The 13,391-nt window shown below is 31.3% G+C and overlaps 2 protein-coding genes across 2 annotated transcripts; one reads left to right on the plus strand and one right to left on the minus strand.

Annotated features, from left to right (window-relative positions):
* Positions 1–509: 509 nt before the first annotated feature.
* Positions 510–1,561, minus strand: LOC124897753 (basic leucine zipper 4-like). Its single transcript, XM_047411101.1, has one exon. The coding sequence runs from the start codon at positions 1,499–1,501 to the stop codon at positions 1,079–1,081; it is 423 nt and encodes a 140-aa protein (XP_047267057.1). The 5' UTR covers positions 1,502–1,561; the 3' UTR covers positions 510–1,078.
* A 506-nt stretch (positions 1,562–2,067) lies between these two features.
* On the plus strand, positions 2,068–3,935 carry LOC124898083. Its single transcript, XM_047411707.1, has 2 exons — positions 2,068–2,089; positions 3,244–3,935. Exons 1-2 carry the CDS (start codon positions 2,068–2,070, stop codon positions 3,933–3,935), a joined length of 714 nt encoding a protein of 237 aa, XP_047267663.1.
* The last annotated feature ends 9,456 nt before the right edge of the window (positions 3,936–13,391 follow it).

Genomic DNA, 13,391 nt, shown 5'->3' on the forward strand with positions numbered 1-13,391 from the left:
TCACTCTTGATTTAAGTGTTATATATATATATATATATATTCCTATTTCGTAAATATTGATAAGAAGAATTTCCTACTGAATTCATCGGAAATTGGCTCGTCAAAAATGTTTCCAATGGACCATATTTCAGATAATATCCCCTGACCCTTAACAACAAATTAATTAAATGGATGTTATATATAATCGTTCCTTTTAAAAGAAAAGAGAAATTAACATAAATAGTTATTCACCAAAATAATAGCCAACAGATATACAATTTTTGTACATTAATGTATGATATTTATAAAATATACATTCTGATACAAACTAGTTTTTATTTGATTATTAAATGTATTTTGTTTTAACCGGCAAGCCAATTGTTTAACTTGTCCAAGAGAAAAAGTACTATGTAATATTTTGTTTATATGTGTGTGCGTGCAACTTTATCACATAAAAGGACTTTACATTAAAGTTTTATGCATGGATGAAAAATCTGGTAAATAACTAACCACTCTTTCAATTCCAAGAGCCAAAAAATATACATAAAACCGAACAAACCGGATAAAAAGAGAAAGCATAGACTAATATATACATTAATGATGAAATTACAACCTTTAACTTTAATTTACAAATACCTTTTGCACTTAACCCTAAAAAGCTTAATTATAAACCCAAACTAAAAACATAAAAAGATAACAACAGACAACATACGTGCTAGACGTAAGACTTTGTTTGGCTAGGCGTAAAGACGAAAATATTTTGAAGAATATCGACACATATACTATGAGAATATATTTACGCCTTGTCAAACTTAGCCTCAGCCAAACTAATTAATACTAATTGTCAAGATCACCCTCATTAAAATTCCAAAATCCGTATTATCCCATGCAAAATGGACCATTTTTTCACTATTCCCTCTCATTTTTCAAATCTTATGCATGCATATTAACGCGAATGATCCACAGACAGATGGACAGACCGAGAGCAATATAAGACGAAGAAAGTAAATAATAAGACCAAGGGCAATTTAGGAATTCTTGAGAAATGATTGTGACGATGATTTAGCTTCTTTTTTTTCTTTTACGTAAATAATGAAGATTATTGGAGTTGCATGGGATTCAAGATTTGACATAAACCGGCTAGTTGTTGTTGAAGTACAATTGACTCGAGAATAAGCCGGTCCGTTTCACTTTGAGCCGCTTGACAATGATGAGTAACTACACATAACCGGTTTTTTAACTCCCGGTTCTCGACTTTAAGCCGGTCTACTTGTTCCGTAAGATTATCTACGTGTTTTTTCTGACGGAATCTGGACCGGCGTGCTGACTCCCGGTTCGATATCTTTCGACGTCGCTTACGTTCTTCTAAGGAAAAGACCAACCGGGTTGTTTCTGAACCGGATGTAGACTCATGAACCGGGAGCTCGGGTTGTAAAAGAGATAATATTTCATCGATATCACTAGGTGAAAGAACATCTTCATGAACCGGGAGATGGTAGTGAACCGGATCTTCAAACATCATGATGATAATAGTTTTTTGAAAGTGAACCGGAGGGAGAAAGGAAGGAGAAAAGGGAAGAATTGAGGTCCAAGAATTGGGTATTTATTGGGGAAAAAGAATGGTATGTGGGATCCACTAAAGATTGCACTTTGTAAAAGTGTGATGAAGGGCATTGTATTCACAACTAAAAAAAAAAGAAAAAAAGAAAAACGAAGTGTTTTTTTTTTAAATAATCGTGGTGTTTGGGTGAGCTTGCATGCATCTCGACTAATTTATGATATATTTGTCAATTTTCTATCAGCAACAGTATCAGGTAACTTTATCCATCAAGCTAAAAATAATAGAAAAATCACCTGGTGCCCGTCTCCATTGAGAATTGAACTTGAAACCTAAAAACCAAGTGAAATTATATTATAAAATATAAATTTTTTGCTCATTTTCAATGCCCGCTAGAAAAATGGATACATTTAAAAACTTTTTTATTTTTTTATATAAAAATACTATTATTTTTTCTTTTTTACTTATTTAATAAAATATCATTCAGAACGATCACTAACATTTTTTCTACTAAAATTTCGTACGGAAAGATGGTGATTTTCGATCGTAATTGTACACCAAAAAGTTACTCGTATGTCTTTTGTATTTATAAAAGGGGAGAGGGTATTCTTTTATTTTTTTTGGTTTATTCATTTATTTATTTCTGATTTGCCTTTTCCTTAAGATATACAACCACCTTTATTGTTGTTAAACTTTTACTTTTCATATTTTCTCTAAGGTTCATGATTAATTTTGTGGTTAGTTGATGTCGCGGGTCCACAATAAATTTTACAGAACCCAAATATTTTTAAAAATTATTATATATATATATATATATATATAGTTAATAAATAATTGTGAAATAAAGTTCATAAATAAATAATTTTAGCTCGACATGTGATTGCAGGCAACGAAATGGGTTAAATAGGCAGATTGGGTTGAATTCTAAAATATCAAAATTCAAAATGAATTGAGTTAATATTTGGATGGTCATTGATATGCTAAAATATTATTTATTAGAGTTTATTTTGAATTTGAATTGTTGTAGCTTTTTTTGTAACAAAAAAAATTACCTTTCCTGTAGAATAGACATATTAGATAAGGACTCTTATATTTATCCTCAACATGTACAAATTTATATAAAAAGAGATGCAATCAGCAGAATAAAGAAATCAGTACTTACGTTTTCAAACCGTCTTGTACTTAACCTTTCTCGTTCTTTATATGGTATCAGATTTGCCCATCGATCCTATGACCAATTCTCAAAACTCCAGCAACCTGTTATCACTTGCAAAAGAGTCTAGTTCTTCCACCATTATTCAGCTGCCAAACCTCTCTCTCAAACTTGATAGAAACAACTATTGTCTTTGAAAAGCTAAGAAAATATCTTGGACATACTCAAAGCCTTTTCTCTTGACTCCTTTGTTCTTGCCTTCTTGGTTCCAATCCTCCTCTAAAAATCATTATTGTCGCCCCTCCTACTACAGAGCCCGCTACCAGCCAAGCATAACCAGTGGTTACTTCTAACCCTAAGTATGATGAATGGCGATGCAATGATCTTCTTATTCTTGTTTGGCTTCGTCAAATAATTTCTGATCCTTTTCTTGCTCACTTAGCTCGAGCTACCTCTTCTTATGATGCTTAGACTAAAATCGAGCGTATGTTTCAATTACAGACACGTGCTCGAGTTATGCAATTAAAATCTCAACTTTAAAACCTTTCTGAAGGCGATCTTTCCATCACAGAATACTTTGAGAAGAAACGCGCAATCGCCAACTCTTTAGCAGAAAGCTTGTACATTGTACAAGATGATGACTTCATCTCATTTGTTCTTAAAGGTCTGGATTCTTCATTCGAAATTTTCAAGGCTGCACTTAATATGTGTTCTGGTCGTATGACTCTCAAAGAACTACTTGGACTCCTCCTTCAGGAAGAAGAACACTTGACTGAAGAAATTTGTTCTATCGCTATTAATACTCAATTTGGTTCTACTCCTTCTCATGCCCTCTTAACTCAAAATTTAGCTTATCCTCCTCCCTCGCCACCCGTTCACAATACCAATCAATCATCTATTCTTGGATCACCCCCACTCTCTAATCTTGTTGCATACAATTCTCATAATCATGCTCAATCTATGGTACCTCAACAGTATTCCTATTCCGCATTCTCTCAGCCCAATAATCGTCATTCCAAGCATCGTGTGCTATGTCAAATATGTGGTAAAACTAATCATGAAGCTCGTATTTGCTACCATCACTCCAATGAAAAAGATTACACACCAACAAGGACATCAACATCATGGTCAACTTTCAAACAAGCACATTTTGCTTCTTCTTCGGCTATTGTTGATACTGCTTGGTATTTTGATTCGACTGCTACACATCATGTGACCTCAGACATGGCTAACCTCACGTTATAGCCTTACACTGGCAATGATAGTTTAGCGGTTGGTAATAGTATGAAACTTTCTATTTCGCACATTGGCTCATCAATTTTGTCCACACGCATACAACCTATTCATCTTAAAAATATTCTCCATGTCCCTAAAATTTTTAAGAATTTACTTAGTATTTCTAAATTAACTCGTGATAATAATGTCTACATGCAATTTCATCCTTATGATTGCTATGTGAAGGATTTGCAGGGCAGAAAACTGCTTTGAGGAACACTTGATAATGACCTGTATCGTCTTCAACCTCATTCTCAGTCTTCCCCACCTTCTGTATTTCTTGGTGAACGCACATTTCTTTTTGGTTGGCATCGTCGACTGGCTCATCCAAATGAAGCTCTTCTTCGACATCTTGTGTTTAATTTTAGGCTACCTGTTTCTAGCTTTGATTTTTCTAATGTTTGCGAACCTTGTCAACTAGGAAAGAGTCGACGCCTACCCTTTTCCCATTCCCATATTTCTAGTAATAGTTCTTTTCAATTAGTTTATTCTGATGCTTGGCGACCTTTCCTCGTTCCTTTTATTAATGGATCCTCCTACTTTGTTTTATTTATTGATGATTGCACTAAATTTATTTGGATATATTTCATGTCACATAAATCGTAAGTTTTTTAATTTTTCGCTCAATTTAAGTTTGCCGTTGAAATCTAATTTGGGACAAAAATAAAATCAGTTCAAATTGACTGGGGAGGTGAGTACCAAAATGTATCATCGTTTTTACAAAATCAAGGCATTCATCATCGTATTTTTTATCCTTATACACCTCAACAAAATGGTGCATCAGAATGCCGGAATCGTATTATAATTGAAAAAGGACTCGCTCTTCTTTCCCATGCTTCTCTTCCATTTCAAATTTAGGAGCATGCATTTCTCACTGCTACGTACTTATCTAATATTACAATATCCTCTTCTTTGTCCTTTAAATCACCATATCAATTACTGTACAAAAGTTCTCCCGATTATGTTTTTCTCAAAACTTTCAGCTGTCTTTGTTATCTTTTTCTTCGACCCTACAACCATCATAAAGTTGATTTTCAGTCTCTTCCTTGTGTATTTATAGGGTATAGTTCTCGTCACAAAGGTTACCTTTGTTACTATGTCACATCTTCTCGAATTTATATTACTCGTCATGTGTTTGTTGAAACTACTTTCCCGTATTCCTCCATGCTGCCGATCACAATGTCATCCTCCTTCTCATCCCATTTAAGCAAATTTTCTTTCTCTTTACTCAATTAAGCTTCTCAATATCCAGTACGTTTATATTCTCTCGCATTAAGGTCATCATCAAGTCCTCCAGTTACATCACCTATCCCCTCATTTGAGCACACTAATCATACACACATACCCTCTACCGTATCCCCTCAAGAATATCCACAAACAGAGTATATACCAACCATTAACCCACCTGAACACCTGTCACCATATGGTTCATCTTACCCGACCTTAACCCCTTTCTATTTTTGCCCCTCCGATACCTCTTATCATCACATGGTTGTTTGAAGTAAAACTAATTTCTTAAAACCAAAAGCTCTTATAACATCTCGACATTCTCTTCCTCATGATCCCTCACACATTCCAGAACCTACAACATATCATCAAGCCTTCAAATATCCTAAATAGCATCATGCTATGCACGCAAAATTTTTAGCCTTTATGTAAAATAAGACTTGGACATTGGTCCCACTACTACCTAATTCTAACATTGTTGGTTGTAAATAGGTCTATAGGATTAAGAGAAAAGTTGATGGATCTATTGAACATCACAAATCTCATTTTGTAGCGAAAGATTTTCACCAAGAGGAGGGTGTTGATTACTTTGATACTTTCAGTCCCGTTGTTAAGCCTACAACCATTCGCCTTGTTTTGTCTTTAGCTATGAAAAATAAGTATCCCATCGATAACTTGACATTAACAATGCATTCTTAAATGGTGATCTCTCCGAACAAGTGTTTATGGAGCAACCAAAAGGATTTGTTGATCCTCATCGGCCACATTTTGTATGCAAATTGAACAAGGCCTTATATGGCCTCAAACAAGTGCCACACACTTGGTTCAATAAGTTAAAGGTTTTTCTCCTCGGTATTGGCTTCCGCTCTTATTTATCTGACTCTTCTCTTTATGTGCAGCAAACTTCTAAGCGCACAATATGTGTTCTTGTCTATGTGGATGACCTTATTCTAACTGAAAATGATATTATTTCATCACTGCATTTATTCATTCTCTTAATCAATAGTTTTCTCTCAAAGATCTTGGTTCCTTAAATTATTTTCTTGGTATTGAAGTAGCTCCAACATCAAATGAGATCATTTTATCTCAAGGCAGGTATATTCGTGACTTACCTCATCGAACTAACATGATTGATGCAAAGCTTATCCCTAGTCCGGCTGCTGGTACTCCCTTGCCTGATGCTTGTTTATACCTAGTGTTGTTGGTGTACTTCAATATGTTACTATCACTAGGCCAGAAATATCCTACGCAGTCAATCGAGTATGCCAATTTATGCAAGCACCCACCACTGCTCATTGGTCAGCTGTCAAACGCATACTTCGATATTTAAAAGGATCTATCCATGATGGCCTTTTACTACGACCTATGTCTGATTTTAGCCTTGTGGCCTTTTCAGATGCTGGTTGGATCTCTGACCTTGATGATAGTCACTCCCAACATGGTTTTGCACTATTTTATGGAGGTAACCTGATCAGTTGGTCTTCTCACAAACAAAAGGTTGTAGCCCGCTCAAGCACTGAAGCTGAGTATCGTGCTTTAGCTTTTGCAACTGATGAATTAATTTGGGTTCATCAACTGCTCAGTGTGCTACGTGTTCCTCTTACTGCACCCCCTATTATCCTTTGTGATAATCTGAGTGCACATTTTTTATCTCAAAATCTTGTCATCCATCAACGGTCAAAGCATATTCATCTTGATTATCATTTTGTGCGAGAGATGGTTGAAAATTAATCGTTAGTGGTTCGCTATGTTTCATCTCCAAATCAATTTGCAGATATATTTACTAAAGCAGTTGACACGAATCGGTTCCTCAATCTTCTATCCAAGCTCATGGTTCGATCCCGAACATGATCTTGCAAGGGGTTGTTCGAATTTATTTTGAATTTGAATTGTTGTAGCTTTTTCTGTAACAAAAAGATTACCTTTCATGTAGAATGGGCATCACATAATGACTCTTATATTTATCCTCAACACGTACAAATTTATATAAAAAGAGATGTAATCAGCCGAATAAAGAAATCAGTAATTACGTTCTCAAACCTTCTTGTGCTTAACCTTTCTCGTTCTTTATATTATTTGAGTTGAACTTTCAAGTAGATTGGATTGAAATAAGTTAAAAATCGACCGTAATCCGATTAACTCAATACTTGCTAAGTGTTAAATTTAAATTTAGTTTTGTTATAATTTATTTGAATACCGAATAAAAAAAATTTCATATCTATGATCATAAAAAATATATCGAATGTCAAAAAGAACACTCGTTTAAAAATATTTCACCAAAATATCTTTTGCATCAAATCTAGATTACATAATACCTTGTATCATTAATACCTTATTTGATACACTTTTTCAATCTATGTATAAGCATTAGTTATATACTCGATTGTGTATTATGCTATGGATAACTAATACATGAAAAGTTCTTGATATTAGCACTTAGTAAGTAATGCGTGCATTAGCAAGAGTAAAAACACAATAACCGCTCAAAATCTTTTCCACATCATTTTCATTATATTTGTGGAGGTTGTTTTTATAAATAATATTTTTATTTTAAAATATACAATAAAAGTAATTTTTAACACCAAATCAAACGTTGCATAAGACATAATCTCAGCATAACTAATACTTACATTATTAATATAAATATTATTAATGCAACATATTTTATACTACTCTTAGGGGTCGTTTGGTGTAAGGTACAAAAACAAATAATCTCGGGATAAGATAATAATCCCAGGATAAAAATTTTAATGTGTATTTGGTTGGTAATATTCGGGATAACTTATCCCAGGACTAATAAATAGTACCGGGGTAAGTTATCCACCCATTTGGTGGGATAACAATCCCATCATTATTTATTTTTGGAATAAAATTAGAAAAAAACACAATTGCCCTCTAAATTCTTAGATTATCACTTTATATATAAGAGAATGTGAGATTTTAATAGTCCTCGCATCAAATATTTTCTTTTAATCATTTTATCCCTAATTTAAATTTTAATTACTCTACAAATTTGCATTCATTTTGATAAATTTGAACAATTATATGAGCTTATTAAATGCTACAAAAGTGATGAGTAATAGAAAAATGATAGTGACACCATAAAAATTATTTATACAATCAAGTTCAAAATTGATGCAAGGATTTATTGCTTTTCTATTTTGTAGAAATGTTTATTAATCGTATTTTAGATTTTTATTTTTCCTAACAAATTTATCATAGACATAAATTTTCATTTTTCCTAACAAATTTATCATTGACATAAATTTTTATTTTTCCTAACAAATATATCATGGACAAGCTATTAAAGTATGTTGACATTCCCTTTCTAACTTAATACATGTTTAATTATTAAATAAAAAATATTTTTAAATTTAGCTAAAAATATTTGAAAATTTAATTTCTTAAAAAATATAATTTGACTCTCCAAATATTAATGATACTAAATAATGAAAGCTAAATAAAATGAAAGTTTTAAACACACACGGCATAATCATGGGAAGACACATATAAAAAAAATTAAAGTTAAATAAGATGAAAGTTTTATTTTTAAAATACACATGATATAATTATGAAAATACACACACAAAAAAAAAATTAAGCTAAATAAGATGAAAGTTTCATTTTTAAGAATAAATATTTAAAGTTTGAAAAGAAATATATATATATATATATATATATTTATATAAAAGATGGAGGATATTTTGGTAATCAATTATTTTATTCTTAGAAATTATACCGTGCATATTACTTTGAATACAACAAATTAAATACTCAATAAAAAATAATCTTAATATAACTTATCTCATCACAACTAATTTCAATATAACTACATTTCCAACCAAACGACCCCTTAGCTTATACACGGATGACGGACCCCTTAATGTTTAATGCAACGTAGGAATGCCGACATTAATAATACTATTCTAGATTCCTTTTATTTACGTGTAACTTAATTATTTTACATTTAACTTTATCTTTAAATGATAATTTACATTAAAAAGAAGAAATACTAGAGGGGCCGTTTGGGATTATATACGTATAGAATATTCTTTTTACTTCCTTTTCTTTCTCCATTCTTTTTGGATTAAGAATCAAAAGGTTAATTATGGCAATCCCACATTGTTGGTACTTTGTGTCTTTGTCCCCTCCATCAAAGTCTTTTTATTCAAGAGAAACATGCAACTTGCACACTAAAATTTTTCCAAAAAAGAAATCACTTTTAAGATAACCAAATTTAAGTAATAATTGATAAAAAAAAAATTGCATTAATAAATAGTACGTAGTATTGTAAGTAGAGGAAGCAAAGTGATAATAGTGCATGTAAAAGAAACAGCTTAATTTGATGTAAACATCGAATTAAGGATACTTCACAATAATTAGTGTAAAATGTATATATCAATAGCAAGTCTTGGAGCCTAATTGGTCAATTATGTTAGTGATGTGCCATGTAAATTAATTTGAAAATGGGAGCACGCTGGAAAGGCGGCGGGAGCAGTGTGGTTCTACTAGATTGACATGTATAAGGTGGCGAATGATTCAACTTCCTTGATTGTATCATGTGAAGAAAAGGGAGTGATAGGCTTAGTAGGATTCATACCTACAATATCTTCAATCAATTTGGCTACAAGATCCTTGGAATATCTTCATATGAGAGATCAGAAACATGGGTGGCTTTTGGATATAGCCACCTAAGGCTTTAGGCTTCGCTTTTCAGACTTGTTTCACCATAGACTTTGGAAGAACTTTTCGCAACTTGTTTCACCATATATATATGTATATATTATCTTGAGACTAATTTTTAAATTTCAAAATTTACTTCAAATATACTTTTGAGTCAAAATACAACTATTGGCTTCTTTTTAAGTCTTAAAATCAGCCGCGAACATTGAGCTTTTTAATTTCTGAAACATCTGCAGTAGAAGTTTTCATTCAAGGGATGCATTGAAGTTTCGTGTATATTCTCTGAGGAATTAAGACTTGAACATTTGAAGAATTAGCTACAGACGCTCCTCAAACTTTTGTACTCCATTTGATTTTTAAAAACTCATTTATTACATTAGATTTGAAAACCTTTGTCAATATATAAGGTCTCTTATCGACACTAAATAATATTTGCTTGTAATGTTTAATTTATCTTTAAATCTATAAATTCTTGCTAATATATGAGGTTTATTTCTCCTACCATTATTATTATTTATTTATTTGCACTAATAGATCTTCGTAATTAATTATAATTGGAAAAATTATAGCAACTAATAATTGTATTATCGGTAGGTTTTATTAAAATATGGTGTTAACGATAATGTATTATATATATATCTAGTTCATTATAAAATGATAATTTTGAGCAAAACTTAAGTTTATATAGAATTATGATTTGTGATAATAATGATAAATGTCATTGATGAAGGTTCTACATAATTATTTTTGATAGCTTTTAGAACTTGTGGGTTTAAGTCACGTTTCATGATTGTTTTTAAGAAAGAGCGAAATATGTTTTGAAAAATTATGGTGAAATACATTTTAAAAATTTAATCCAAACTTCAAAAAAAAATTAAAACTTTAATTCAAACTTAATCCAAATTTGATTTTTTAGAAATATTTAGGAATCTATAATCAAACGTTAGCTTCATCAATAGGTTATATTTTCTTCTTCTTCTTCTTTTCTTTTTGGGGAGGGGGGAAGGGGGGTTATAAAGTTTTTTAATTATTTTTTAAAAATCATTTAATTAAAGGAAATGGTTAACTAGTTATCGAAGATCAGGGCCCTAGATATATAAGAAAAGTATAAAAGTAAATAATCAATTTATTTAATATTACGGCAGAAAGAAAGCTCTTCATTGATTTCTCTATGATAATCTATTTTAACATTTCACTATAATTCTTTAGTATGCTTCTACATTTTTATATTTCTTCTTTGTTTCTTTAGGATAGTTTTTGACTAAATTGTCATGAAAGAAAAGAGATACAATGTATGAATTTGCTTTTTTTTTCTTCGAGCAACAAATATTGAAAATTATCAACTTTTTGAGATTCTATCATATCGATTTTTCAGTATGTTTTCATCTAAAACTTGTTTCATATTTACTTCGTAATATATAATTTGTTAAACTTTATTAGAATATAAAATATATCAATAACAAAAAAAAAAAAAGAGAGATAAAATAAAATTTTGATACGATCTCAAAAAAGAGCTTTTAGATCTTGAAAAGTAAACTTTAAATGACGAAAATATAATAAAGTTTTTCTTATCTCCTTTCTTTTGCGATATTAAAACAATTAACGCGTTTTTTTAACTTTAGACCCCTAACAATATTGAGCCGCCTCCGCTAACAAAATGTCGTATTAAAAGTAATATTATCATCATTTATACATAGAATTTTGTGGAATGACAGGTGGCCCCTTGGGGCTAAGTAGGCAGTCGATGTTGATTGATCCTTTGTATTTTTGCTTTTTTCACACTAGTGTTTTTTTTCTTTTAATAATTTTCTATATACTTTTATATTTCTTTTAACTCGTTTGATCGAATTCATAATTTAGAATTGAAAATGAAGAGTATTTATCATGATAATTCTTCTTTATCACCATAGTGGATTGTTTCATAAACAAATTAAATAAGACATACATATACAGACACATGCGATTTATCTAAGATTAAATCATGTATTCGGACATCTTAACTATGTATCTGGACATCTTAATATATATTCTACTAATTATGTATTGTGACTACAGAATGTATTCGCTTTAATTTTTAATGGGATACCATGTACTACTGAAAACGTATGAGCGAGCAGAGGCGGAGCTAGGATTTCTGCTGAGCGTGTTCAAAGTCTGAAGAAAAACTAACTGAAGGGAGTTCAACATCTACAATATATACATAAAAATTATTTTAATCATATATTAATGATATAATTTTTCGTCGAAAGGAGTTCGAACGAACCCTTTATTGCTAGGCTGGTTCTGAATCTGTGAGCGAGGGAGTATATATCTCTTATAGTAGTGAGATTTATGTTGTTTATTGGTTAGAAAAATGAAAAGTGAGAAAAAGAAAAAGATTAGCTTAATGACGAAGGATGAGACCCAAAAAAGGTGAAACAACAAATGAGATTATAGAATTAACAAAGTATCGTCAGTCAATAGCGTACCTTATTCATGTGCTAATTTCAGTAGACGAGTAAAGTAATTACTGGTTAATTTAGGACACCCATGTGCATTGTTTTCTTTAATTTTTTTTTTGGAAAAAGAAAATCTAATCTTTTTGTCCTCTCGTGGTTTGAAAAGCCTACCGTTTTTGGTATAAGTTACTTTCCTATTTTAATCTTGTAGAAGGGTTCAATTAGTTTAAAAAACATTCAAAAGAAAGAAAAAGTCACTGAAATGTTGTCACTGGTTATTGTAGCAAATAATTTGTTTTATTTTTAATATTATAAAATTTACATTTTAGTTATTAGATTTATATGTAGATATTCTTTGAATAACTTGATAATATAACTTTCTTTTATATTCACGGTATATAAAGTTCGATTCTTTACGTATATTCTTGACATTTAGATTATCACTAGTAAATAAAAGAAATGTGGTCTTTGGCTATTGTCTTAATTAGAGTTGATGTCAAGGTTACATGATTCGAAATTTATGAAACTCGATACACATATATAGATGCGTTAATTACAATATTGTATACTGTATACTCTTACTATCACGAGCATATAAATTTTTTTGAGGATGTGATTAGTGATCAATGAAGTGCGAGGAGAGGCACACGTGGTCTCAAGTTTGATATTTCAATTTCCAGTGGAGGCAAACATGTCAAGTTAATTTCTCACATATACCTAAGCCTGACTGGTGTAAACATAGGGTGAGGTACGTTCTTACCCTAAGTTAATCACATGAATTATATTAGTCGAGGTGCATGTACCCGAACCGTTCCGAACACTATTCTAATAAAGAAAACCAAAAAGAATAAGATAAGAATCTCCCCATTGATGAATGCTCCAATTGGATTTGTCTATCCTAATTCATCATGACTCTTTTTGACATATACTAAATTGTTGATTACCCCTCTTAATGGAGAACATGTTACGTTTGTCTGTTTAATTGCTACATAATAAAGCTGAAATGTGGTTTTTGGCTATTATCTTAATTAGAGTTAAGGAATTGAATTAAGGAGGCTATAGTGACAAAGGTGACATT

The sequence above is a fragment of the Capsicum annuum genome, chromosome 4 (genome assembly GCF_002878395.1).
Source record: "Capsicum annuum cultivar UCD-10X-F1 chromosome 4, UCD10Xv1.1, whole genome shotgun sequence".
NCBI classification, from domain to species: Eukaryota; Viridiplantae; Streptophyta; class Magnoliopsida; order Solanales; family Solanaceae; genus Capsicum; species Capsicum annuum.

Bases quoted from the DNA above. Each gene is read 5' to 3' on its own strand.
- LOC124898083 (XM_047411707.1), top strand. From the start codon at position 2,068: ATGGTGATTTTCGATCGTAATT. The intron at 2,090-3,243 runs GTACACCAAAAA...ACCTTTCTGAAG, and splicing joins GGTGATTTTCGATCGTAATT to GCGATCTTTCCATCACAGAA.
- LOC124897753 (XM_047411101.1), bottom strand. From the start codon at position 1,501: ATGATGTTTGAAGATCCGGTTCACTACCATCTCCCGGTTCATGAAGAT.